Below are 27,743 nucleotides of genomic sequence, written 5' to 3' on the forward strand. Positions count from 1 at the left end.
AAAGTGCTAAACAACTTGGTGAGACCCTGTCTCTAAATAAAATATAAAAAAATAGGGCTGAGAATGTGGCTCAGTGGTTGAGTGGCCAGAGTTCAATCCCAAGTACCCACCTCCAAATTTTGTCTACAAATTATAAATAATGATAAGATAGGTCCCCCCCGCCCTTTTTTTTTTTTCAGTACTGGGAAATCCAATCCTTGGTGTAACAGGCAATCATTCTGCTGAGGACATAATAATCCCTGAGAAAATAATTATATAAACAAACATAATAAACAAATATTGACGTTTTAGATCTGGTCTTCTCAAGCATGACCATTTTAATTACACTTAAATTATTTCTAGAAAGACACATGTACCTATTTTCTATACTTACTTGCATGTATTCTGAAAGTTCAAAATAGGCCCTTCCAATTTGGCACAGTACCCAACCAGTATTGTAGTGGTGAGAAGGCAGGTGGCTCAAAATATTTATAGCTTCTTTGCAGTTGTATGAACACAAAGCTAAATAACCTTTTCCCATTTCACGAAGAAGGCTCATCAAACCTTCTAGGAGAAAACAATATAGTAACCAAAGGAGAGAAACATAAAACTCTGGTGTTTAAGAAAGGCTGATTACAAACTAATTGATTAAAATTCCATCTATCTAGAAAACAATGAAAGCAGTGTAATGACCATAAAGAAATTACTTAAAATAAGTACATAATAATGTAAAATAAACAATATTAAGCATTTAAAACAGACCTGCAGCTGCTTTTTGTAGATTAAAAGCTTGGATCTGAGGTGTGATTGTGGATATTTTCCCTTCTGAAATGATGGAAGAATCCAATTTTGTGATTTCCAGGCTATCATTTATGTTAGGTTGAGTTATTCCTCCTTTATTAGTTTTACTTTTTGTTTTTCTGTTTGGGATTTTAGGTGGAAACTTCATTTTTAATTTTTTGCTATTCTCCTGCAAAAGGGTAAAATTCCATACTTTATACTCATATATTTTAGACTTCCTCCTCAACCCTTTCTCAAGTATTAGATTTAAAAGTATAATCTTGATTAATCGCTATTTTTCTCAGAAGAAATTTTATAAAAACAGTCTTCAAAGTCAATTCTAAATTCAAGAATTCTAAATATAAATTGTATTTACTTATTGTGATTAAGGTGAATCTGCATTGAGCGTTTTTTTTTTGCAAGTACATCATATTCTCATTTATTATTTTACAGTAAGAAAATAAGAGGATGCAATACCATTTAATTGTCTCAGAGCACTTAACTAATAAATCACAAAGTTGAATTTACCTATAATGTCCTTCCATGGACCAAAAAAAATTTAACCAAGGCCATTGTAATGAAGCCCTTTAATTTTTTAAACTTTTAATTTTGAAATAGTTTCAGTTCATAAGAAGATAGAAGCAAAGAAAACAGAGAATTTCCATTCAGTCTTTCATTAGTGATAACATATAAAATTATATTGAGGAAACTGAAATATTATACTATGAAATGAACTACGGACCTCATTTGTTTGGTTTTCATTTGAACTCTTTTGCGTGCATGTGGGTGTGTATATATATAATTCTGTGTAATTTATCACATGAATGGATTTATGCAATCAACCACCATGCTTGGGATATAGAACTATTTTACTATCACAAAGAAATCCTTTTTTTGCTATGCTTTTTTTTTTTTTTGGTGCCAGGGATTGAACTCAGGGGTGAGCCATATCCCCAGCCCTTTTTAGTGTCAGGGTTTCACTAAGTTACTGAGACTGGCCTTTTTAGTGTCAGGGTTTCACTAAGTTACTGAACTTGTGATTCTCCTGCTTTAATCTCCTGAGTTGCTGGGATTACAGGCATGTGCCACTGTGTCTGGCTGTGCTATGCTCAGGCCTATTTCCTGATAACCACTGTTGTTTTCTATAATTAAAGCTGGGTGCAGTGGTGCATGCCTATAATATAAGCAGCTCATGAAGCTGAGGCAGGAGGATTGCAAGTTTAAAGTCAGGCTCAGGAACTTAACAAGACCCTGTCAACTACACAAAATATAAAAAGGGCTGGGGATATAGCTCAGTGTTACACCCCTGGGTTTAATCTCTAGTACCAAAGAAAAATGTTATATAATATTTACCAAAGGACCAAAAAATTATAGCTAGCTTTCCAAATTTATTTATAAAGATGAAGTCATCAATGAACAGATATTTTAGCAGGGAAAGCATTAAGTAAATGTGGCATTCAGAATTCTTTACCTTGGTTGTAGAGCTGTCACTAGTAAAAAGTCGAGAACTTCTTCGAGGCAGTGCATTTGGGGGAGATGTAATAGTGGGGCTCAATACCTGAGGTGTTGTACTAAAAAGTGATAAAACATTATTTAAAATTCACTTTTTGACCATTAACTATTATTTCAAATTTAGCCATATTAAAAATATGCATTTCTAATATAAGTACTCTAGAGTTGGTGAGTTTGGTCAGTCCCTTTCTAAAAAAATTATATACATACATATATATATAGACACAATATCTTTATTTTATTACTTATTTTTATGTGATACTGAGGATTGAACCCAGTACCTCACAGCTAGGCAAGTGCTCTACCACTGAGTAACAATCCCAGGCCCCCTTTCTGGTCCCTTTATGAAAACCCACCATTTAAAAACTACTCATATTACTGTAAAATGATAAACATTATAGGAGAGATCTCTAATTGAAATTGATCTAAATTAATCTAAAAATATTTAAGGTCAATAAATATGACAAGCACATCTATATGCCAATTACCTTTAGCCCTTTATTCGCATGCATAAAAAAGTTAGGGAAGTGGGCCAGGTGTGGTAGCGCACGCCTATAATCCCAGCATCTTGGGAGGCTGAGGCAGGAGGACTGTGAGTTCAAAGCCAGCCTCAGCAAAAACCAAGGCGCTAAACAACTCGGTGAGACTCTGTTTCTAAATAAATAAATAAATAGAAATTGTAGAAATGTTAAAAAAAAAAAAAAAAAGGGAGTTATGTCAGAAATTAAATATATTTTCAAAAAATGTAAAACATGAGCTGGGCATGGCGTGCATGCCTATAATCGTAGTGGCTCAGAAGGCGGAGGCAGGAGGATCACAAGTTTGAAACCAGCCTCAGTAACTTAGAGGCTATAAGCAACCTATAAGAGACCTTGTCCCTAATAAAAAATAAAAAGGGATGGGGATGTGACTCAGTGGTTAAATGCCCTTGGGTTCAATCCCCAGCACCCACCCGCTCAAAAAAAAAGAAAAAAAAAATTAGAGAAAAAAAGGAAATTTCTATCAGGTATGGATCATCTAAATGTTGGGCATTTTTTAACAAATAAATACCACTAGAACAACTGAAAGTTGAGAAATAATTTCCCTGTAAATTCAAACAGCTGTATCAAAGGTTTATTCTGGTTAGAGCAAAAGGAGTCTGACAATCATTGGATATATTTTTACTTTAAAGGCAAACCCTAAGAATTCCATTCTTAGAAAGCAAGCAAATTTAAAACTTAAATGATATAACTGGGATTAGGTTAAGTTTATAATTTTTAGGAAATTCTACAAATAGGTACCTAAGTCTGAAATTAAAAGGTTTTTTAATAAAAAGAGAGAAAGAGAGAGATACTGCCCAGTGAGTAAATCATGTCCAGGATTATTCTTATTTCTTTCAAAACACAGAGCCCCAGTGCAGGGATATTAGGCAAGTAAGAACACTTGGGTTGACCAATTCATTTTTTAAAAGTACAATAACCTCGCCAGGCATAGCGGTGGAAGCCTGTAATCCCAGCAGCTCAGGAAGCTGAGGCAGAAGGAGCCAAGTTCAAAGCCAGTTTCAGCAATTTAGTGAGGCCCTTATCAACTCAGTAAGACCCTGTCTCTACTAAAATATTTTTTAAAAAGTCTGGGTATGTGGCTCTGTGGATAAGTACCCCAAGTTCAATCCCCAGTAACACCCCCCCAAAAAGTCCAATAACCTCAATTTGGTAGAAATAACTATTATAATTTATACTATGAATGTGAATTGTGGGGCTAGGCTCAGTGGTGGAGCACTTGCCTAGCACACTAGAGGCACTGGGTTCGAGCCTTAGCCCCACATAAAAATAAATATTGTGTCCATCTTCAACTAAAAAAATTTTTAAAAATGTGAATTGTACTGTCAACATGATTACTTGATCACAGAAGAGTTTTGTCAAGAAGTAGGAGGAAAGAACTTCATCAAATGGGGCAAGTGGGACAAACCTGAAGATGTTGCTAAGATTGTTTTAAAGAAAACACTCACTGAATGAGAGTAACACAAATTTTGTGGAGGTAGAAGTAAAAATTAGTAAGAAGAGTTTTAGAGCTGGGAGGATAAACTCTTCTTATAGAGTAGATACAGTCTTATAATTTTTGTTAGGCTTCTGTTAGCTCCAAAGGCCCACTTGATGTAAGGAGAAAGAAGCCCTAAGTCTGAGGCACCAGAAAAATTAATTTAGTTCATATTATGTAACCAATACATGAATCTGTATAATTTCCATTTGGTTAACTAGGGGTTTAGCAATGAAAGGAATATGCTCTGGAACTAGATTGCCACAGCTTGAAATTAAGGTTCTACTGCCATCATTAGGCATATACATTATATGTCAGTTATATTGTTTAATAAATTTATGTAAATAGCACTATTTTTTTCTGGTTTTAAAGCAAAATGTTCTGGTAGTTAACAAAAACATCTTAGAAAATTTACAGAAATAAATTCTGAAGGATACTTTATGTGGAGAAAATGATGGGGTTGGCCACGCTGCAAAGATCCACCATGTGATTAGAGTTGAGCCTTAAAGCCAGGTGACATCAGCCTGACCTCCTCCAGGAAGGGCAAGGTGGCTGGTGACTGAGTTTAATCACATGCCCAATGATTTCATCAACCATGTCTACATAATTCAATCTCCATTAAAACTCTGAACATCAAACCTTAGTTGAAATTCCTGGTCTCTAAACATAGGTCCTGATTCCATGAAACGAACATAAAAGTCTGTGTTTGGGACCCTCCCAAAACCTCACCATAGAGTCTCTTCAGTTATCTGGTCCTGATTTGTATTCTTCACAATAAAACTCTAATCATAAGTATAGTATTTTCCTGGTTCTGAGTTGTTCTAGCAACTTACTGAATATGAAGGGGTAATAGGAACCCTCAATTTTTACTAAGTTGATCAGAAATGCAGGTGGCCTGGGGAACTCTGCACCTGCAACTGGTGTCTGAACTGAGGACATTTCAGATAGTTCTTGTTGCAGGCTGATCTTAATCTTTGGAGTCCAGTCTAAGTCTGGGTGATTAGCATCAGAATTACATTACAGTATTGCCATGAGGAAACCACTCAACACTGGGTGGGGTAAGAACTACTATAAAGGAGTAGGCAGAATAGTTCTTGGCGCTTGTGATTGGGAATAGGCAGAGGGCAGAAATCTCATACTAAATAGGCCATAAAGAGTACTCTTTCAATAGCAGGGCAAAACTACTTTAAAGACTGCTCTTGTTCCACCTAACAAAAACAAAAACAAAAAACAAACAAACAAAAAAAAAATCAAACTGTTTTCAAATAATCTAGCTGCATCCCAGAACAAATCTTAGAAATACCTAAAGAAATGATAATAATAAAAAAAAATTCCAGTTGCTATGTGGCTCAGGAGGCTGAGGCAAGAGGATCACGAATTCAAAGCCAGCCTCAGCAACTTTGAGAGGCCATAAGCAACTCAGTGAAACCCTGTCTCTAAATAAAATTCAAAAAAGGGGTGGGGATGTGGCTCAGTGGTCGGGTGCATCTGAGTTCAATCCCTGGTACCTCCCCGCTCCCAGCATTCAACAATGTAACACCAATCAATAAGAAACACAACTAGGAATGACACAGTAATAGACTTTTAGACAAAAACATTAAAAGGACCAATATAAATATTTTCCGACTATTTAAAAAGGTAGAAGAAAGCATGGGTAAGTAAGGAGACAAGCAAATCAAATTTCTAGAGATGAAAAAGGAGTGTCTGAGATTAAAAAGCAACAACAACAACAACAAAAAAAACAACAACTCCCCACTGGATTGGATTAACAGTAAATTCGTCATTATCCAAAACGAAACAGAGTGGAAAAAGCCCAGAAACAAAAACGGACAGAGTATTAGTAAACTGTGAAACAATTTCAATATGTTGAAGACCTTACCCTCAGTACCTGTGAATTTGACTATTTAGAATAGAGTCTTTGCAGATGTATCAAGTTGAGATTATAAGTGTGTATGTGTGTGTGTGTCCCCTAATCCAGTATGACTGTCATACTTATAAGAGGGAAATCTGGAAAGAGACACACAGGGAAGATTGCCATGTGAAGATATAAGTACATATCTTGAGTTATGCTGTCACAAACCTATCAGAAGCTTCAAGTAGCAAAGGAGGATTCTCCTCTGCAAACTTTGGAGGGGGAATGGCCTTGCCAACAACTTGATTTCAAATTTATAAGCTTTAAAACAGAGATTATATTTTAGCAACATGGTCTAAAGGAAAAAAAGTAAAAAGTGGGAAAGAATAAATTTCTGATGTTTTAAGCCACCCAGATTGTGGTACAGGCTGAATATCCATTATCAAAATGCCTGGGACCAGTGTTTCAGATTGCAGAGTTGTCCCCCCCAAATTTGTAATATTTATATAATAAATTTTACTAGTGGGGCAATCCTAATTTGAAAATCTGGACTCTACAATACTCTAAAACTTGAAACTTTTTGAGTGTTGTGCTGGGATTCAAAAAGTTTTAGATTTCAGAGCAGTTCAGATTTTTAGATTAGGAATACTCATGTTTTACGGCAGCTTTAGAAAATAAATCCAAGCAAAAAAATAGATAAAAATGGCATAAACAATACAAAATATATAGTTGATAATTACATGTAGGTTTATATATTCTTTAGGGTTAGCATATACTCAGCCTATGTAATGTTGCTCTGTAAGAAGCCTCAGCTCTTTCTCATAATGAGCCTCAGGCAATCACTATCAGCAAGCTGGCATTCATTATTACACTTATCATCCTTGTAGTAGAGCAACATTGAGACCTTTTAGACAGTCAAAGAATATGCACATTTGTGTCTATTTTAAGAATTCTGAATTTGAAGTTTTGAAGATTAATTTTATAATCTATGTATAGAAGTGCATAATGGGGGGAGGGGATAATGAAATCTATCTGTACTTGATCTGCAGAGAAGGTCATATACATAAAAAGAAATTTCTCTGAGGAAATGTTTATAATATTAAAAAATCTAAGAGGGCTGGGGATATAGCTCAGTTGGTAGAGTGCTTGCATGACATGCACCTGGCCCTGGATTCAATTCCCAGCACTACCAAAACAAACAAACAAACAAACAAACAAATGAAACAACAACAAAAAAACAATAACAACAAAAAACACTAAGAGGTAATTAGAGTATTGGAAAAAGTTGTTTTAGGTAACTATTGTGTTATTTGCATTATAAAATTCAAGTAAAAATTATATTAAGTCTTTTCAGAAGTCACAGATTTCAAGTTTTACATATTCAAAATTTATAACAGTTACATTAGAAATATATATATATATATATATATACACACATACATACACATATACATATACATACACTAGGGATTGAACTCAGGGGAACTCAGGAGCCACATCCCAAGCCCTATTTTATGTTTTATTTAGAGACAGGGTCTCACTTAGTTGCTTAGCGCCTCGCAATTGCTAAGGCTGGCTTTGAACTTGTGATTTTCCTGTCTCAGCCACCCAAGCTGCTTGAATTATAGGCATGAACCACCATGTCTGGCTACATTAGAAATTTGTGGGTCAATACCCAAAAATATAAAGAAGAAGGTTTTACAGCAAGAAAAGATGAACAATGGGAACTGATAACATCACAATAAATACCTTGTTTGAGGGCCAGAACTTTGTGTTTGTGCAACAAGAATTGGAGTGACCTCGCGACTATTTCCACTCTGTGAGAAGACAGACTTTGTTCCAGTTTGGCCCATTCTGGCAACAGACTGTAAAACACAAAAAGTCTAAGGTTTGTGATTATCAATTGCAGTATAAGCGATAAAAGACACCATGATGCTCCCATCTACATTTTTGTAATGAAAGAGCTCATAATATATATTATCTTAAAATACAAATTATGAATATCATTACTGTCAGTTGCTATTAGTATGAATAATAATCTATTTCCTCATTTTAACAAAGGAATTTTACTTCTCTACTATCTTTTCATCTTTCACTTCAGTTTCAAAAGAAAGGCTCAAATTCCAAGGAACTATTCTATTTAACTCGTTGTGAACATCCTCTGTTTATTGCATACCTTCTCAATTTGGGGCTAAGTGCTAAAAAATTTTAAGACAGCTACTATTTTAGGATTTAACTTCCTATACATAAGAAATAGCAATACAATAAGATTTTTTACTCCTCTTTTGGCACTTAGTAAAACAGTTCTATAGAAGTTCATAGGAATAGATTTTTAAAAATCATGAAAACTTTCAAAATTCAAAAGATACTGCTCTTTATTGTTACTATTTCTTTCTTTTTTTTTTCCAATCTTTCATTAAGTGGTTTTTGATCCCCTTGAAGGGGGAAAAAAAAAAAAGATCTTTGCTTGCCTCTTCTGTCTACTCTGACTCATTATCTTCTTTCTATTCATTTTACCATTTAGTTTTTTTTTTTTTTCTTGTCCTGGGGATTAAACTCAGATACACTCCGAACCCTTTTCATTTATCTTTTAAATATTTATTTTTTAGTTGTAGTTGGACACAATACCTTTATTTTATTTATTTATTTTTATGTGGTGCTGAGGATCAAACCCAGGGCCTCACACATGATAGGCGAGCACTCTACCACTGAGCCACAACCCCAGCCCCCTTTTCATTTTTATTGAGACAGGATCTTGCTAAGTTGCTTAGGACCTCACTAAGTTGCTACCATTTAATTTCTGTATAAAGTGATCTTTGATATCAATGGATTTTTTTTTTCTTTTGGTATTGGAAATTGAACCTCATCTACCACTCTGCTACATTCCAGTTCTTTTATTTTTAAGACAGGGTCTTGTTAAATTGCTAGATGGACTTCAAACTTGAGATCCTCCTGCCTTAGCTTCCTGAGTTGCTGGAATTACAAGATTACAAGTGTGTGCCACCAAGCTCAGCTTCAATGGACTTTTTTTTTAACCACCAGATAATTTTCTTCAAAAGTTACTGTTATCCTGATATTGTGTACAAAAATTATCAAAAAGTTTATTACAAATACTTATTAATAACTTTCTCAGGGGACTAGAGATACAGCTCAGTTGGTAGAGTGCTTGCTTTGCATGCACAAGGCCCTGGGTTCAATCCCCAGCACCACCAAAAGAGGAAAAAAAAAAAAAAAAACTTTCTCAGCAGATTTGAAGGCCTTATTTTTTGTCTTTTCTAAATTCAATATCATTGGTTATCCTCTCTCCTCTGTTTTGAAAGTCTGTACAACTTCCTAAACAGTCCACTGTCTTGACTGTGCTCTCACTTCATTTGCTGGCGTCCCTTTATTCTACAGTTTTAAAATGAGGTATATGTACTGTGTTCCTTAGCTACTTTTTCTCTAGGAAAGTTGGGACATTTATTATTTCTATCACTGGATAAATTATTTCCTCTACAACTACCCACTGAATATTTTCACCTACCCTACCATCACCTCAGAATAATACTTTATAATCCTTCCTCTTCCTTCCCAAAATTGGGACCTCCACATTCACTCAAAGGACAAACTTATAGTCACTTCTGGTCCTTCCTTATTTATCAAAGAATTATATACTGCATTCACTATTTGGCCTGATTATTTTTTAGTCGATACATGTAACTCTTCTGGAAATGTTGTGTAAGGGGCAAGAAGAGAAGGGAGGCAGAAAAGGATGAGACAGTGTGTGTATTTTATCGCTTACACACAATAACTTGTCTTTGAGCTGCTATGACTCTTCTGGTTTTGGTCTACTTTACCTGGCACACAACCATTCTACCATGTCTTCTTCACAACTGTAATAAACTAATTCCACAGAAATAGTTTGCTCCTATAACAACACACCCACAGTTATCGACTTAAAAAAAATCAGGTTTGAAACAATTCAATAGTTCATATGTAAACTACTTTACAGGTCCTTCTTTTTTTTTTTTTTTTGATAGTTTTGAATTTTCTATTTCCACTAAGGAATTATAGATACAGCTTTTGCAGGAGAGAGAGGGGAGGAAAAAAAACAACAACAAAACTTTAGCAGATTTGCAATGTTCATCAGGAGTAAAACAACAAAAAATAACAAAAAAAGAAACATTTCTAGAAGGTAAGAGGTTACATCTGTTATTCATATATTAGTATGACTTAATTAGTTTCCATTTCTTAAACATCTATTAAGCATAGCAGTAGGCATTTAAAATACATGATTTAATTCTCACAGAAGATATCCTACACCACAGAAATGTTTCACACAAACGGTACTTTGTTCTACTAGTACATCTATATAAAAGAACATTATATAAAGAGCCTCAAAAAATTTTTTCAGTGCTTATAATAATTATACTATCAAATATTTTTACTTTTACTATATATTTATGAAAATCCACCATAAAAATCGTATTATCAGAAATATCTTGCTTACCTGAGCAAATTTTTTTTCATGTCATTTATTAGTGCTATTTAAAAAACATGGACTGGGGTGCAGCTCAGTGGTAGAGCACTAGGCTAGCACGTGCAAAGCCCTGGCTTTGATCCCCAACACTGAAAAAACAAAACAAAAAAACCAAACCCCCCCCCCCCACAAAACCCCAACAAACCATTACCATAACAACAACAACAACAACACCCTATATAGACAGCAGTGGGAACAAATAAAAACTATGGCAGACATGATTTGTAATTTATATTCAAAATATAGAAACAATTTTGTTTTTAAAAAGGAATTAAAAGCAAAAATGAATATATTTACTAGCTATATGCTGATGAACTAACGAGTTATAATGTTAGTTGGTTGAAAAAAATCACCAGTTATGTATCTAAGATAACCATGAAGCTAGGACGATCATATTCTTTTATATTTTGATCAACAACTCTAAGGCAAAAACAATTACAGAAAAATTTAAATTCTCTCTTAATTTAATTTATCTTTACAGATTGGAATTTTAAAGAATTTTTAAAAAATCAATACAAAATTGCATTTTACATGTAAAATACCTTTTTTGTAGGGGCTCCGGTGGATGGCACATCAATTACAGAAGGTGTATTAGTGTAGTTTTGTAAATAGGATCCATCTCCAGGACTTGGGGTTTCTAATGGCAAAATCCCAAAACTGAGAAGAGGTTGAAATCAAGGTGTCAAAAAGTCATCAAGGCATATATAAAGCAGCAGTATACTTAAATTAGAAGGTCTAAAAGGAAGAGAATGGCAAATCAGTCTTGGGGGCAGTGAGGACCTGAGGGGCAGATTAAAAATAAGCTGTGAATGAAGACTACACCACCCACCATTCCTAACACTAAAAAATAATAAAAAATAAAAAATGGAACTAAACTGAGATACAACTACAGATCTCAGGAGGTTCATTAAAAATAAAGAAGAGTGGCTTTATAAAAGCTGATATGCATACAATTAAGACATATTTAAGAGTTTTAAAAATTTCTCCAGGGGTTAGGCATATAACTCAGTGGTAGACCACTTGTATAGCATGTGCAAGGCCCTGGGTATGATCCCTAGCACCACAAACAAAATTCTTAGACTCTGGGTTTTGGAGACAATGTCTCTAGACAGTGTGGATATTTATCTAATAATTATCAGTATAATTATACAATGGTGTCTAAGGGCACTGTCATCTCACAGTCAAGTTATTTTAGTAGTTCCCTGGGCCCAAGGCCCCATTCATAGCATATAATTTTTTGACACTTTTAGATATGTACCCCTCTTGGATGGGTTCCTATATTTATACATACATATACTTCCAATAATTTTGACAAAACATTTCACTGACTGATGTCAATACTTCCTCCATGTTTTAGAAAAATGTACTAAAAAAGCCCACTGATGTTAGCTAGGCACAGTAGTGCACGCCTGTAATTTCAGTGGCTTGGGAGGCTGAGGCAAGAGGATTGCAAGTTCAAAGTCAGCCTCAGCCACTTAGCAAAGCCCTAAGCAACTCAGTGAGACCCTGTCCCAGTCTCTACATAAAATATAAAATAGGGCAGGGGATGTGGCTCAGTGGTCTGGTGGCCCTGAGTTCAATCCCTGATACCCGCCCCCCCCAAAAAAACCTCAAAACAAAAACCCCAAACTGGTGTTGCTATGGTTATATCATAGGCATAACAACATTTCAAGGGGTTCACTGCCATCTACTGATGTACAGCCATAAAGGTAGTATTTTTCAATGCATACATTAAAGATAATTAAGACATATTTAAGAGTTTTAAAAATTTTTCCAGGGGTTAGGCATATAACTCAGTGGTAAAACACTTGTATAGCATGTGCAAGGCCCTGGGTATGATCCCCAGCACCACAAATAAAATAAAACAAATATACAAAAATTTTAATCACATCCACTTTTATCCACAGTAATTTAGGAAATTGCTGTGCATGTTAATTTATATTATTAATCATATGAGCCATTGTAAGATCACAAAATATTACAATACATTTTGAACTAACTTTTTGTTTGACTTACCTTGGGGTTAATGGGCTAAGAGCAGCTGGTCCTCCTAATAAACTTCGACCAGTTTTTGGTTTATTTTGAACCTGTTTAGATAATATGGAAGTTCCTGTTCCAAGAGGTACAGTATCTGGTGAAATTACAGCTGAATCAATATAAGACACTGAGGAATCTGTATTCAAGGAGTACTTTGAATTGGAAGATTCTAAGTTCAATCTGTTTAATTCCTGAAACAGAAAATTTCTATTATGTCATTTATGACACATTGTTTAGCCCAGATAATTTTCTCAGTTTTTCACAATCTTTTGAATGGTAGAGTAAATACACTTACAATTGTGTCCTGGGGTGTTTCCGTAAGAACTGTCTCAGGCTGTCTATGAGATAAACTATGATTAGATACTAGTGTTGTACAAGAATTGGGCAGACAGTTGCTAAAGTTCTGTATAGATGTTAACTTAAATGTTTGGTCAGGATCTGGCTTTTCACCTGCAAAGACCAAAAAAAAAAAAAAAAAAGAAAAGAAAAACAAAACAAAAAAATAAAGATATTTGCCTCTGAGGAATAATTTTTCTTTCGAGTTTTATAACTAAGTGGAAATAAGTCCTTATCTAGAGTTTTAAAAAATTCTTCTGTCCATTTCTGTTAATCAGATTGGCCTTCCAAAAGCCCATCCATTAACTTATCATAAAAGTTAACCCATAAGACAAAGATGTAAATGTAGTAAATATACTAAATTGAAAGGACACTAGTTTTTAAATATAATAAACCACAGAAAAATGTAGATTTGGATGTTTGTTTTACAGCAGAAAACAACTAGATGGCTTTTTTCTCAAGGCAGAAGGTGACATTAGAGAGGTGAAATGCAGGTGATATTACAGTAAAGACTGAAGTATTTCTGGGGATACAGACACCTGTTTTAAAATGATCCTTTACATAGCTTAGAGCATATATACTGAGACACTCTATATTGTCCAGGTGTCATTCAATTAATAGTTTTTGTTCCAGGACTCTATTAATTTCTTATCCAGAAAGCAATTTGGCTAGTGATAATATACACAATACAACTTATTCTAAAGGACTGAATATATTTAAGGTGAACTGGCTAAATAGAAAAGACTAGTGGATTTAATTTTTGAGGTAGCATAATGGAAGGTAACATCTGAATCATATGATTCTAATTCTCAATTTCAACAGTCCTTAGTTCGCAAAATATTTTTATTGTAGATAGATGATTTGTATGAATCTCCAAAAATTCAGGGGGGAAAAAAAAAGAAAACATGCAAACCCCCTTCCATCCCCATGGCCTCCACCAACCTACCTATTTCACATAATGATTCAAAGGGAGACCAGAGGAAAGGATTTAAACTAAGGCTCTTTTGGTAACATTCTGATCCTTTGGCAAGCCGATCTGTCTTGCTGTGGAAAGAAAAGAATAAAAAAGCTATAAAGCCCCAACATTTATGAAAATAATTTTTGGTTTAGAAAATCATATAAATCTTATATAAATTCTGACAACACTCCTCTTGATGTTTCCCTAAATTATCAACTTCTCCTTCTTCCCATTTTAACTTTATTATTTGGAAAAGTTCAAGTTAAAAGTCTGGTGAAACAAATACAACATGAACTGAAATATTAAAATAAACTTTTACTGCCTTCTTGAATACTACCATATAACATCCCAATGGCAATTCTAAATGTGAGTTACATATTTTAAATTATTTGATTTTTAACAAAGTAGCAGTAGCCCTTAATAAAAAGGAAAATTCATAATTCTTTCCTAAAGGTTTACATTTGGAATCTTCACAATATCCCTGGTAATAAATACCTTGTAACAATCTGGGATTATGAGAATGGCATTGCTGACTCCCAAGATTTCTATTAGGAGGGCAGAAGGGGTTGGTGGGTATTGAGATTCACTGACGCTTTGAAGTAAAAATACTAATTACCTGGTGTGAGGTTTAAATGTTTTAATACCACGTGAAAAAAAAAAAAAATATATATATATATATATAGCAAGTCTTCTAAAATTGTAAGGTTTTACAAAGGACCAGATGGCAATGCAACCAACATTTTCAAAGGAACCTCCTCTTCAAGTGAAACTATCAGATAAAATACACAATCTGTTTTAATATGCCAATTATCAGTATAATCTTAGGGAACTATAGAGAAGACTTCCTTGGGGAAACAGGCATTAGTTTGCCTGACTTGTAAATTTCTACTTTAAAAAAGGAGAAAACAGGGGGCTGGGGATATAGCTCAGTTGGTAAAGTGCTTGCCTCACATGCACAAGGCAGTAGGTTCAATCCCCAGCACCACAGGGGGAAAAAAAAAAAAAAAGTAGAAAAAAGGGCAAAATGGATGTGGTGGTGTACACCTATAATTCCAGTGGGTTGGGAAGCCGAGACAGGTGTTCAAAGCTAGCCTCAGGAGCAGTGAGGCGCTCAAAGCTAGCCTCAGGAGCGGTGAGGTGCTAAGCAACTCAGTGAGACCCTGACAAAATATGACTGGGGATGTGGCTCACTCTCGTGTGCCTGAGTTCAATCCCCAGTACCAAAAGAAAAAACAAAAACAAAAACAAAACAGGGCAAATGATATGATAAACCTAAGAAGTCTCAAGTGGATATAGTTGCAAATGCCAGAATTCCCAGCTATGTGGGCAGCAAAAGCAGGATTGAAAGTTTGAGGCCAAAAAAAAAAAGTTTGAGGACAACCTAGGCAATTTAGTTACATCTTTTTTGAGGGGGGGGGGGGGGGGGGGAGGAAGGGAGGGAGGGAAGGGGGAGGGAGACAAGCAGAAAGAGAAAGAAAGGGAGAAGATGTTAACAGCAGAGTGCTTGCCTAGCATGTGAGGCCCTAGATTTGATCCCCAGCACAGGAAAATAATAATAATAATAATTAATCTGGGGGGTGGTGTCCTAGGGAATTGAACTTAGAGGTACTTTACCACTGAGCTACATCCCCAGCCCCTTTTTAAATTTTGAGACAGGGTCTCACTAAGTTGCTGTGGCTGGTCTCAAACTTGTGATTGCCTGAGCCTCTTAAGTCTCTGGGATTCAGGCACATGTCACTGTGCCCTGCCCTATTTGTCTAACTTTTTTTTTTTTTTGGTGTGTGGAGGGGCACAATGTGTGTGCCAGGGATTGAACTCAGGGGCACTCAACCACTGAGCCATATCATCAATCCTATTTTGTATTTTATTTAGAGACAGGGTCTCACTGAGTTGCTTAGTGCTTCACTTTTGCTCAGGCTGTCTTTGAATTCAATCTTCCTGCCTCACCTTCAACTTGTGTTACTGGGATTACAGGTGTACACCACCATGCCCAGCTATTTGTCCCACTTAAACTAACAAACATGTGGGCAACACTCTGGCAATGGGCAAAGAGACATTTCATGGCGGGATTACTCTCATAGCAGTCAGAAGCAGAACAGAGGACAGTCCTTTGTTCATCTTAGCTAGATCTCTATATTGGCAGCCAGAGCTGTTTCATGCTAGGGCACATTAAAAACACGCATGCACACAAAGAAGGAATCAAAATGAAGGTAGACTTTTGAAAAATGTAAATAAATTTTGTCAAAGTCCATGCCTAAGACTGTTCAGGTGAAATTTCTTATAAGAAAAATAATTGTCATGGATTGATTTAATCACCTAACAGGGACAGAGAAGTAACCTAAAAATAGGAAATAAAGAAAATGTATAAAAAGGCTATTTTCTAAAAGTAACAGAGTTAGAAGTGGTAAATCAATACTTGGGATTTATTATTTTTTTGGGGGGTGGGGGTAAAATGGGGATTGAACCCAGGGTTGCTTTATCACCAAGCTACATCTCCAGCCCTCTTTTTTATTTTGAGACAGGATCTTGCTAAGTTACTTAGGGCCTACTAATTTGCTGAGGCTGGCCTTGAACTTCTGATCCTCCTGCCTCAGCCTCCTGAGTTGTTGAGATTATAGGCATGAGCCACTGCACCTGGCAGGAATTTTTAATATAAGGCTAGAAAAGGAAAACACAGTGAAATCTCAATGTTTGAGGACTATATTAAGCCTCTAACAAACCATTCTATGACTATTTCTTCTACTATTTTCTTCTTGCAATTCTGAAATAAAGATATTTCCTCTAGTCCCCTTCTTCATAAACCCTTCTCTGGTGAGAATCTCTTTGATAAATAATTCCTAAATCTACTTATTGACATCAAACTTACCTTTCCTCTGCTGGCTGGACAATTTCATCTAAGTTTAGTTCCTTACTTAAAGCTTCATATGTTCAAAATCAAATTCATCTTTTCTCCTGAAATCTGTTCTCTCCTTAGATATTAGCCTGCCTCACTTCTAATTTTTCAAGTGAGTAGAAAATAGGGCAAATGATACGATAAAGATGAGAGGTTTGAGCTGGGCATGGTGTGTGCACTAAGAGCAACACTATTATCACAAGTTCACACTCAAAAAAATCTACTTACAGACAATTCTGACTCATTCTTCACAGTCAAACAAAAACCTGGCCTTAATTCACGTACTTTTATTTTACCTCTGGCTTAAAGTTCCTTCTTTATTTTCACTGTTATGATCTGTATTGCTTCCTACATGTCAATAGATTCTTCTTCTTTTTTTTAATATTTTAATTTTTTTTTTTAGTTTTCGGCGGACACAACATCTTTTGTTTGTATGTGGTGCTGAGGATCGAACCCAGGCCGCACGCATGTCAGGCGAGCGCTCTACCACTTGAGCCACATTCCCCAGCCCCAGATTCTTAACACTCCATGTTTCCATTCAATCACAGTTTGCCTATTTATTTTTTCCTGTGTTTTCCCTTGCAATTGATGTAGTATGCATGTATCTAGATTATAGGATGCAATTTTAGTCATAAGACAGGCATATCACAACTAAAATGAAAATTCAGTTTTGAGGCAGGATTGTTCCACTTTGGATTCTTTACCATCTTCATGGTGAATAAAAATAACATAATCATATTCCTCAGAAGGGGGAAAAAGCTTCCATCTTCACAATTAGGAACTACTTTCACACACACCGAACTTTTCAGGACTGGAGTTAACTGCACCCTCAAAACTTTATTAATAATTTTATTTAAAAATAATAGTAGTACTTACATGTGCGAGGCAAGCTCTCTGCCACTATGCCACAACCCCAGCCCCAAAATTTTAAAATTTAAATGTTCTCTTTTATTTATTTTGGGATAATTTTAGATTTATAAGAATGTCACAAAAGTGATAGAGTGCCTGTGTCTCTTTTATATAATTCCCCCTAATAATATCTAATAAAATCACATTACAATTATCAAAACCAAGAAATTGACATTAATATAATAGTGTCCTCAATTCGGATTCAGCTGCTTTTATGTGTGCTCATTTGTAGGTATATAGTTTTTTATCACATTTACAGATCTGTGTAACCACCACCACAATCAAGATATAGAACTACTCCAATTTCCCAAAGAAACTCCTTCAGCTGTTCTTTTAGTTACATTTTCTCTCAGAATCACTCATGTTCTCCATCACTATTATTTTGTTAAATCACTACATAAATAGAATTTCGCAGTATGTAAACTTTTGGAACTGGCTTTTTTCACTTGCCACAATGCCATTGGTATCCAAGTTATTGTATACAACAATAGTTCATTCCTCTATATTGCTAAGCAGTAGTAGTCCACTATATGAAATAGTTTACTTACCTATTTACCCACTGAATACGGGTTGTTTCCAATTTGGGACTTTTACAAATAAGCTGCTATGATATATAAGTATCCCCATCACAATGTATGAGGAATCCTGCATCCTTAGCTGAACTTGTTATTATCAGTTTTTTTTTTTTTAGCCATTCTAATAGGTATATCGTAGAATTTCATGATGGTTTTACTTGCCTTTAATAATGGCCAATGATTTGGTACATCTTTTTTTTTTGTTTTGTTTTGTTCTGTTTTTGTTTTTGGCAGTACTGGGGACTAAACCTAGGAGTGCTCTACTACTGAGCTATATCCCCAGACCTTGTATTTTTGAGACAGGATTTGGCTAAATTGCCAAGGCTGGCCTTGAACTTGTGATCTTGCCTCAGTTTCCTAAGGTGTGGGAAATACAGGCATGTATCACTTTTGCCTGGCTGAATATGGTGCTTTCAAGAATATTAAAATTTTGACTTATTTCACAAATCCTGCATTCCCAGGTATATATTACTCCCCTCAAATAATTTATAGTCTTCAAACATCTACTTTCCTTTAAAAGTTCTATAGTTATATAGAAATGTTAGATTTTTACTTTTTCTATCAAATTTTTCCTAGTTGACATCTTACTCTTCTGCTTAACCAAGCAGAACTGATTACTATTTTATTATAAAAACAAAATATTGCTCAAATTTTATCACAGTATTTATTTTTTTGTTTTACAAAAAGAAATCATTTTTTATTTAACAAAATCATCTTTTTTTAATTAGTTGCTCAAGACAATACAATGATCTTGACATATAATACATCTGATTCAAATAGGGTGTGAATTGCTGTATGTATACACATGGATGTATAACCAATGTGATCCTGCAATCTGTACACGTGGAAAAATGAGAATTCACAGTACTTTTATTATGTTTCTTTCCTTGTATTCTATTATAAACCTTTGAGGGTGGGGGCTGTGAGTTATTTACATTTATATTTTCAGTGTCAAGTACTGTGTCTAGCTATAATGTGGGATAGATCTCCAAGTATCTTGAATGAACAACAAGAAAGAACGTAATGCCAGTTGAGTGCAGGGCACAGTGGCATATTCCTGTAATCCCAGTGGCCCAGGAGGCTGAGCGTTCAAAGGAAGATTGAGAGTTCAAAGCCAGACTCAGGAACTTAGCAAGGCCCTAAGCAACTCAGTGAGACCCTGTCTCTAACTTAAATTCTATACAAAAAGTCATTTTCAAGTTTTTTATTTTCCTCTTTTTTTTTGGTACCTGGGGATTGAACTCAGGGACACACACCCAGCTCTATTTTTGTATTTTATTTAGAAACAGGGTCTCACTGAGTTGGTTAGGGCCTCACTAAATTGCTAAGGCTGGTTTTGAACTTGTGATCCTCCTGCCTCAGCCTCCTGAGCCCCTGGGATTATAGGCAACACGTGGCTGGGCAAGTTTATTTTTCTTAATACAATATTCATTTGTCTTGGGGCTGGGGTTGTGACTCAGCGGTAGAGCGCTTGCCTCGCACATGCAAGACCCTGGGTTCGATCCTCAGCACCAAATAAAAATAAATAAAGGTGTGGTGTCCACGTACAACTAAAAAGTAAATATTAAAAAAAAAAAAAACTCATTTGTCTTGATTTATCTTAAAACAGATGCTATTCTGGTTCTTTAAATAAGCAGTCCTCTATTACTTCTCATACAACAGATGACATTTAGATATACAAAGTGCTCCCTTGGGCAGTTGTGAGCAATTTCTACTATCCTAATTGTATCTCAACCCACTACTTCAGAAGTATTTCAGAATGAAAATGAGCAAGAACAATATTATTATTGTTCAATAATATTATTGAATAATATTATTATTGTAGTAACTTTGATTTCATACTCACTTTTCTTGAAACTTTAAATAGATTTAGGGGCTGGGGCTGGGGCTGAGCAGTACAGCACTCGCCTAACACATGCAAGGCCCTGGGTTTGATCCTCAGCCCCACATAAAAATAAATAAATAAAATAAAGGCATTGTGTCCAACTACAACTAAAAAAAAAATATATTAAAAAAATAAAATAAGTAGATTTAAAGAACTATTTCTATAATCACTATTATTTCAACTGCCATTGTAAGAGATTTCTTTTGACATACTTCAAAATTGTTATGATATGGGGCTGGGGTTGTGGCTCAGAGGTAGAGCATTCACCTAGCACCAGTGAGGCACTTGGTTTGATCCTCACACAACATAAAGATAAATAAATAAAGGTATTATATCCATCAACAACTAAAAATATTTTTTAAAAATTGTTATGATATGCCAGATGATAACTGTCATTCTTTATTACTGAAATTTATATTCAAGCCTCTAAGGAATAGCAGTGTTATTTAACATCAGAGAAAAAAAAATTAACATTGTATTTATTCAGTTGTTAAGCAGTACTGCTGTAGTTAATTATCATTAAAGCTAAAAAATGCGATCCACAACTTTACTATTTAACTGGTTTAACAAGGTCAAGGAATCAGAAGATTTTGTACTATTCAGCCATGTTATATTTGACAACATAGATCAACAGCTTTTTAAAAAAAATATTTTTAGTTGTTGATAGACCTTTATAATTTATATGCAGTGCTAAAATCGAACCCAGTGCCTCACATAGGTCAGGAAAGCGTACTACCACTGAGCCACAGCCCCATCCCCTCAACACAGGTGTTTTAAACTACAAAGCATTCTCATACAGGAAACATTTCTGGTAGTTTGAATCATTCTTACTTACCAATATACATGTCCCAACAATGAAAGAGTAAAGCAAGCTGAATCACCAAACTCAGTAACAATATCATCATGGTTTTTCTGCTTATTAAACACTCCACCAGACAAGATCTGTTCTCCCTCTGCAAGCCTTCAAAATATAAATTTATAGATTAAAAAACATCAAATATAAAAAGCACTTCATGAAGACACCATCATTACCAATATGTGTCTTAAATATGGAGACAGATAAAGTAAAAGTTTATGGGGGCTGGGGATGTGGCTCAAGCGGTAGCGCGCTCGCCTGGCATGCATGTGGCCCGGGTTCAATCCTCAGCACCACATACAAAGATGTTGTGCCCGCCGAAAACTAAAAAATAAATATTAAAATTCTCTTTCTCTTTAAAAAACAAAAAAATAGTTTATGGTACTTTTAGAATAGCAGTAAACATGTACTTCAAATTATTTGGGAAGAAGAAAATTATTGTCTTTACAATTTCAGTTTCTTCTGACATTTTTTAACTCATTAAATTTAATTTCTTTCTTTCTTTTTTTCTTTGTGATGCTGGGGATTGAACCCAGAACCTTCTGCATGCAAGACAAGCACTCTACCAACTGAGTTCTATCCCCAGACCTAAATTTGGTTTCTATGTAGACATCTAGTCTAAGCAATATAATCAATCATTACTCATGTCAGAAGAAATAGAAGATGATCATTTTACCGGGGGGAAATATGAATGGTTCTTTACTAACAAGTACGGTCATCCTTAGTTTTATAATTCCTTGAAATAGGAATGTACAAGCAAATTAAATAAGACTAATACTCATAGCTTTAATCATTTTAAGTTTTATGAATGAAATCTGAGTAGCACTTCATCTCTTTTTGTCAATTATGTTTTCTTGATTAAAAAAAATTTTTTTGCCAGGCCAGAGTTTTAAAGTTTTTGATTAATAATTAATTAAAATTACCATGTGGAAAACTCTCAAGTAGGTTAACAGCATATCCTGATTACATCCTTTCACTATTAATGGGACTTTTTTGTTTTCTCCTAGTAAGACTAAAACACACACACACAATATATATAAACATTTATAAATAGGATAAGAACATCAATTTAGGGGGCTGGGGTTGTGGCACAGTGGTAGAGCGTGCGCCCAGCATGTGCAAGGTGCTGGGTTCGATCCTCAGCACCACATAACAATAAATAAAATAAAGGCATTGTGTCCAACTACAAGTAAAAAAAAAAAAAAAAAAAAAAAAAGAACGACAATTTAGAAATTGGTTTGAGACTAATTGGCAAATTAAGAAAGTCAGTTTTTAAGACTTAAGCATTAAAATTTTTGGAATTTAAAATAATCTAATAACAAATGTTCCAGAAATTTTATAGTTACTTTAGCTATCCCTAATTAACAAGTCATCAGTCACTGGACAAATAATATGGTATAGTTATAATTTATAAATATATGGTGACTTTATGAGACTTATTTACATCCTCCAATGAACAAAATATACACACAGGCTTTTACAAATATCTGTTTAGCCACTTTTATCATTATCCCACCTTCTACAGCACAGGAAAGAGTTTAATTGAACTTGATGGTTTATCTATTTCTCTAGCTGCCACCAGATTTGGAATAGGAACTTGACTAAACTGTAAATAAGGAAAAAAGTAAGTGCCCTTGCTTCAAAAGGGTATACAGTAGTAGTTCCCCCACCAAAAAAAAAAAAAAAAAGATTTTGAAAGAAAACTACACAACCATCAAGATACATCATCCTTATTCAAAGTGGCCTAACACTGAAAACAAAGGAAAGGAAATAATATTTGTGATAATTTTTGAAATTGATAAGAATAATTATAACTTACACTTCTCCAAAAGTTAAATTCTGATATCACCATAACAATGAAATCTCTCTATAACAAAAACAATGTGATAAGCAACAATGTAAACATTTAAAATGTTACTGAACAGCTTTCTACTACTAAAAAAGGAGAAAAGAGGATTAATCACAGTTTAATTTGTCAGAAGAATTTTATCCAAAATTTTATAGTATAAAAAGAACAAAATTAGAAAAGATTTTAAAACTTACTTGCTGAGATCAACACAACATTTTGCAAGCAGGTATTTACACTGTGGTGTAGTACAACTGTGTCCTTTCAAGAGTCTATATGCTTTGTACGCCTTTCCTGAGCGGTAATAACAGGTTGCCAGTAAAAACAAGGCTTCTTCTGAGTGTACTAAAAACAGACATAAAAAAGAAAAAGAATATTGGCCATTGTTCAGAACATTGAATGGTACCCAATTTATCTGGCAATAAACAAGTTTAGGACAAAAAAATTAGGCATCTTCTTTAACCCAAAATAATCATTATTAATTTACTTTTGAATTATGGAGAAATATATTGCTGATAGAAAAGTTCATTCTCCAGTTCTTGATTATCTTCTCTCTATAAGAAACTGAGGAAAGAATACAGTGAAGACAATCATAGTATTACTGAAAATCTTTAAGAAAGTAAACACATATATATCACCCTCTCCCTTTGAGAAGACTACAGTAAAGCATTTAGTCTTTAAATAATATTTCTCTAATAACTTTTTCGAGAACAAGTCAAGTTTCACTAGAGAGGGAAACTGAGGGTAAATAAAATTTATTAGTAATCTGAAATAATTTCTACATTAGAAGACAAGATTTTACAAATACATTTTTCACATAGGGTGTAGGCGTATGTTTGTAATTAAAGCAATTTGGAGCGCTGAGACGAGAAGATTGCAAGTTTGAGGTCTACTTTAGCCACTCAGCAAGACCCCGTTCCAAAAAAAAAAAAAAGGACTGGGGATGTAGCTCAGTGGTAAAATGTCCCTGGGTTAAATTCCCTTTAAGTGCCCCTCACAAAAAAAAAGTAAAAAAAAAAAAACAAAAAACACATTGTTTTTAACACCAAATTATATTTAAGATAGCTTAAAGGAAAAATTCTAAGTTGGTGGACTTTAGAGTAACACTATTATTGCTCTCCAATGGAAGGAGCTGAGTTACTCAACAATTGGAGTCCTATTTCTTTGTATAAGGAAGTGCCCCATGGTTCTTCATGAAATGTGGCATTTCCTTCTCTTATTCTGTATCTCTCCTAAACCAACCTTCACAGATGTGAATCTACAGAAGCAACAAAAAAAGGATTTGAAAGAAAACACACAAACTTGTGTTTTTATGTAATAATCCCAGTGGGTTGAAAGATCTTATAAACCAGTGGTTGAAGAGTAGTCCCTGTACCAGCTTCAATATGACTTGGAAATGTGAACTCTTGTGCTCTCAGACCAACTAAATCAATAATTTGGGGAGTGGGAACCAGTAATACATGTTAACAAACTCCTCAGGTGATTCTGTGGCATGTTGAAGTTTGAGAACCACTGTTTTAAAGCATGAGACAAATTTGTCACATTTTCCTGAAAAGTTAATTTCATTCTAAGATTTGGGATTAAAAAGTAAGAGATTTTATTCTTTTAAGTATTTTGTCATATATATATGCAAGAATCCCCCACAATACCTCTCTGGTCTATCTCATGATTTTCCATGAAACAATAGTATAAAAATAATATGTAGTTTGGGCTGGGGATATGGCTCAAGCGGTAGCGCGCTCGCCTGGCATGTGTGAGACCCGGGTTGGATCCTCAGCACCACATACAAACAAAGATGTTGTGTCCGCTGAAAACTAAAAAATAAAATATTAAAATTCTCTATCTAAAAAATAAATAAATAAAAATAATATGTAGTATAGGTTGGGGTTATAGCTCAGTTGGTAGAGTGTTTGCCTTGCATGCACAAGGCCCCAGGGTTCAATCCCCAGCACCCCCCCCCCACCAAATGTAGTAAATAAAATTTGCACATATGGCATATCACTTGATGCAGGATCAAAAAACAATTGAGGAGCTCTGCTGCAACAGGAACAAATTATTAATTTCACTGAGCTACAAGTATTAATTTATAGGAGTTAGTGTAATTCCTTTCAGATTTTGCAAAGACTTGGTTTCTTTCTTTTTTTGGTATTGGAGTTTGAACCTGGGGTGTGTAAAGCACTGAGTTATGACCCCATCCCTTTTCATTTTTATTTTTTTGAGACATGGTCTCATTAAGTTGCTTAGGTCTTCACTAAGTTGCTGAGGCTGGCCTTGAATTTGTGATCCTCCTGTATCAGCTTCCCAAGTCACTAGGATTAGAGGCATGTGCCATTGAGCCCAGCTAAAGACTTAGTTTCTTGTTGCTATCTTAAAATTATTGACCATACCAATAAACAATGGCTCCCATAGTTTAACTTCCACCACAGTAATGCTTTATCAAATATTTTGTTTATAGATACTTGATTACATGTGGGTCCATTTTCACTAGAGTCAAATTCCCTAACAACATAAAGATATCAACTATTTTGTGTGTGTGTGATTTTGGTGTTTACAATTACTTTCTAAAGTGTAATAACTTAAAAACTACATATTCATATTGTGTAACCGATGTGATTCTGCAATCTGTAATGGGGGTAAAAATGGGAGTTCATAACCCACTTGAATTAATGTATGAAATATGATATGTCAAGAGCTTTGTAATGTTTTGAACAACTAATAAAACAAACAAACAAAAAACTACAAAGCTAGCCAATCCCTAAAAAACAAATACCAAATGTCTTCTTTGATATAACAAGAGCAACTAAGAACAGAGCAGGGAGGAAGAGCAGGAAGAAAAGATTAACATTAAACAGAGACATAAGGTGGGAGGGAAAGGGAGAGAAAAGGGAAATTGCATGGTAATGGAGGGAGACCCTCATTGTTATACAAAATTACATATAAGAGGTTGTGAGGGGAATGGGAAAATAAACAAGGAGAGAAATGAATTACAGTAGATGGGGTAGAGAGAGAAGATGGGAGGGGAGGGGAAGGGGGATAGTAGAGGATAGGAAAGGTAGCAGAATACAGCAGTTACTAATAGGGGATTATGTAAAAATGTGGATGTGTAAGCGATGTGATTCTGCAATCTGTATTTGGGGTAAAATTGGGAGTTCATAACCAACTTGAATCTAATGTATGAAATATGATATGTCAAGAGCTTTGTAATGTTTTGAACAACCAATAAAAAAAAAAAAGATGAAAACTCAAAAAAAAAAAAAAAAAAACCTACATATTCAACTGGGATTATGGATTGGTAGTTTAGGCAAAACTTAAAAAAGTAAAATAATGACATTTAAGACAATGAAATGAATTCAGAAAAACCTGACTTATTGTAAGAAACATGGTGGTTTCTAAGGGCTCCCTATAATTAATGGAAAAAGATAACAGTACCCAAAAATATTACTAGTGAACCAGCAGTAAGCACCTAAAGAAAGCAGATGTATGTTTACTGAATAGGATTGACAAATAAATACCATCTAGAACAATAAACTAACTGATAGTCGCTTCCTATAATGCCAAGGTCAGAAAAATTCTAAGGCTGATTATGGTAAAGCCAGTCAATGTACAGACACCAAAATAAGATCTGGAAACAAGGTCTGGGATTGTGAAATATAATGTCCATAATATATTTCATAATTATGAATAAAGTGAGCAATGACTGGGTAGTCACTCCTACAGTAATACTGAGAAGTCAATCATGTGCTTGTTAAACTACAGTACATCCATATGATGAAATAGTCTACTCTAAAAAACAGTCACACAGAAACACTTTGAGAATGCACGGTTGAAGCTATAGAACACTACTGAAGCTCCTCTTCTTTTTATTAATATGTATTAACTGCATATTAATGGGATTCAGTGTGATATTTTCATACAGATGCACTGATCAAATTTAATCTCTCCTTTTTCACTCTCCTGCCAATGAAGCTCCCCTTCTTACAAATAGGTTAGGCTTCAAAAATGGAAAGGTATTTTGAACAGAAGTCCAAAATAGTTAACAGGGACATTATTTTAAATCCTTCAGATACATTTCCATCAAATAGAAAGAAGAATTACTTTTTCAGTGCTTTCAAACTAAAAAAATAAGTGCTTCATGATGATTAACAATATAAATAATGCAGGGGTTGTGGCTCAGTGGTAGAGCGCTCACCTTGCATGTCTGAGACCCTGGGTTCGATCCTCAGCACCACATAAAATAAATAAATAGACAAAACAAGGATATTGTGTCCATGTATAACTATATATATATATATATATATATATAAAAATAAGCACCTATTCTGTCAAGACCTAAAATTAGTTGAGGTGTCTTCTACGTAGCCTTGATAAAATAAAATAAAATATTATAGAAAACTTCTTAAAGGTTAGAGCACTCTCCTGACTGCTCTATTATACACTTGGATGTTGTATGTATTTAAGGGCATAATATTATGGAGCTATCTATGATTTGTTATACATGTTTTATCTTGATTATCTATTTTAAGTTCTTAAATCAATTACAGTAGTATCCTCCTCTGACCTGAGGAGGATACATTTCAAGACCCTTTGTGGTTACATGAAACCATAAATACTGCTAGGCTCTATGTATACAGGTTGAACACATCTTGTTTAAAATGCTTGGGATCAGAAGCATTTCAGATTTGAGTCTTGGATTTTGAAGAATTTGCATAGACTTCACTGAGTGAGCATCCCTAATCTGAAAATCTGAAACTTTCCAAAATCTGAATCTTTTTTACTATGAATGCTCAAAA

General features: G+C 34.7%; 1 protein-coding gene across 7 annotated transcripts in view; it reads right to left on the bottom strand.

The window, feature by feature from the left end:
- Cdc27 (cell division cycle 27) overlaps positions 1–27,743 on the bottom strand; it is a 61,762-nt gene that overhangs the window by 18,320 nt on the left and 15,699 nt on the right. For 2 of the 7 annotated variants that reach the window (XM_071603253.1, XM_071603256.1), the window contains exons 3-12: positions 23,151–23,298; positions 21,087–21,212; positions 13,978–14,075; positions 12,991–13,145; positions 12,675–12,886; positions 11,201–11,315; positions 7,889–8,004; positions 2,231–2,330; positions 742–949; positions 374–543 (exon numbers count right to left, since the gene is read on the bottom strand). In XM_071603253.1, the coding sequence (XP_071459354.1) occupies positions 374–543; positions 742–949; positions 2,231–2,330; positions 7,889–8,004; positions 11,201–11,315; positions 12,675–12,886; positions 12,991–13,145; positions 13,978–14,075; positions 21,087–21,212; positions 23,151–23,298 (1,448 nt within the window). Of the gene's footprint in view, positions 1–373; positions 547–741; positions 950–2,230; positions 2,331–7,888; positions 8,023–11,200; positions 11,316–12,674; positions 12,887–12,990; positions 13,146–13,977; positions 14,076–21,086; positions 21,213–23,150; positions 23,299–27,743 lie in introns of all 7 variants that reach the window. The other 5 variants (XM_071603252.1, XM_071603255.1, XM_071603249.1 and 2 more) reach the window with 3 other exon arrangements.

The sequence above is a fragment of the Marmota flaviventris genome, chromosome 17, assembly GCF_047511675.1.
Source record: "Marmota flaviventris isolate mMarFla1 chromosome 17, mMarFla1.hap1, whole genome shotgun sequence".
NCBI classification, from domain to species: domain Eukaryota; kingdom Metazoa; phylum Chordata; class Mammalia; order Rodentia; family Sciuridae; genus Marmota; species Marmota flaviventris.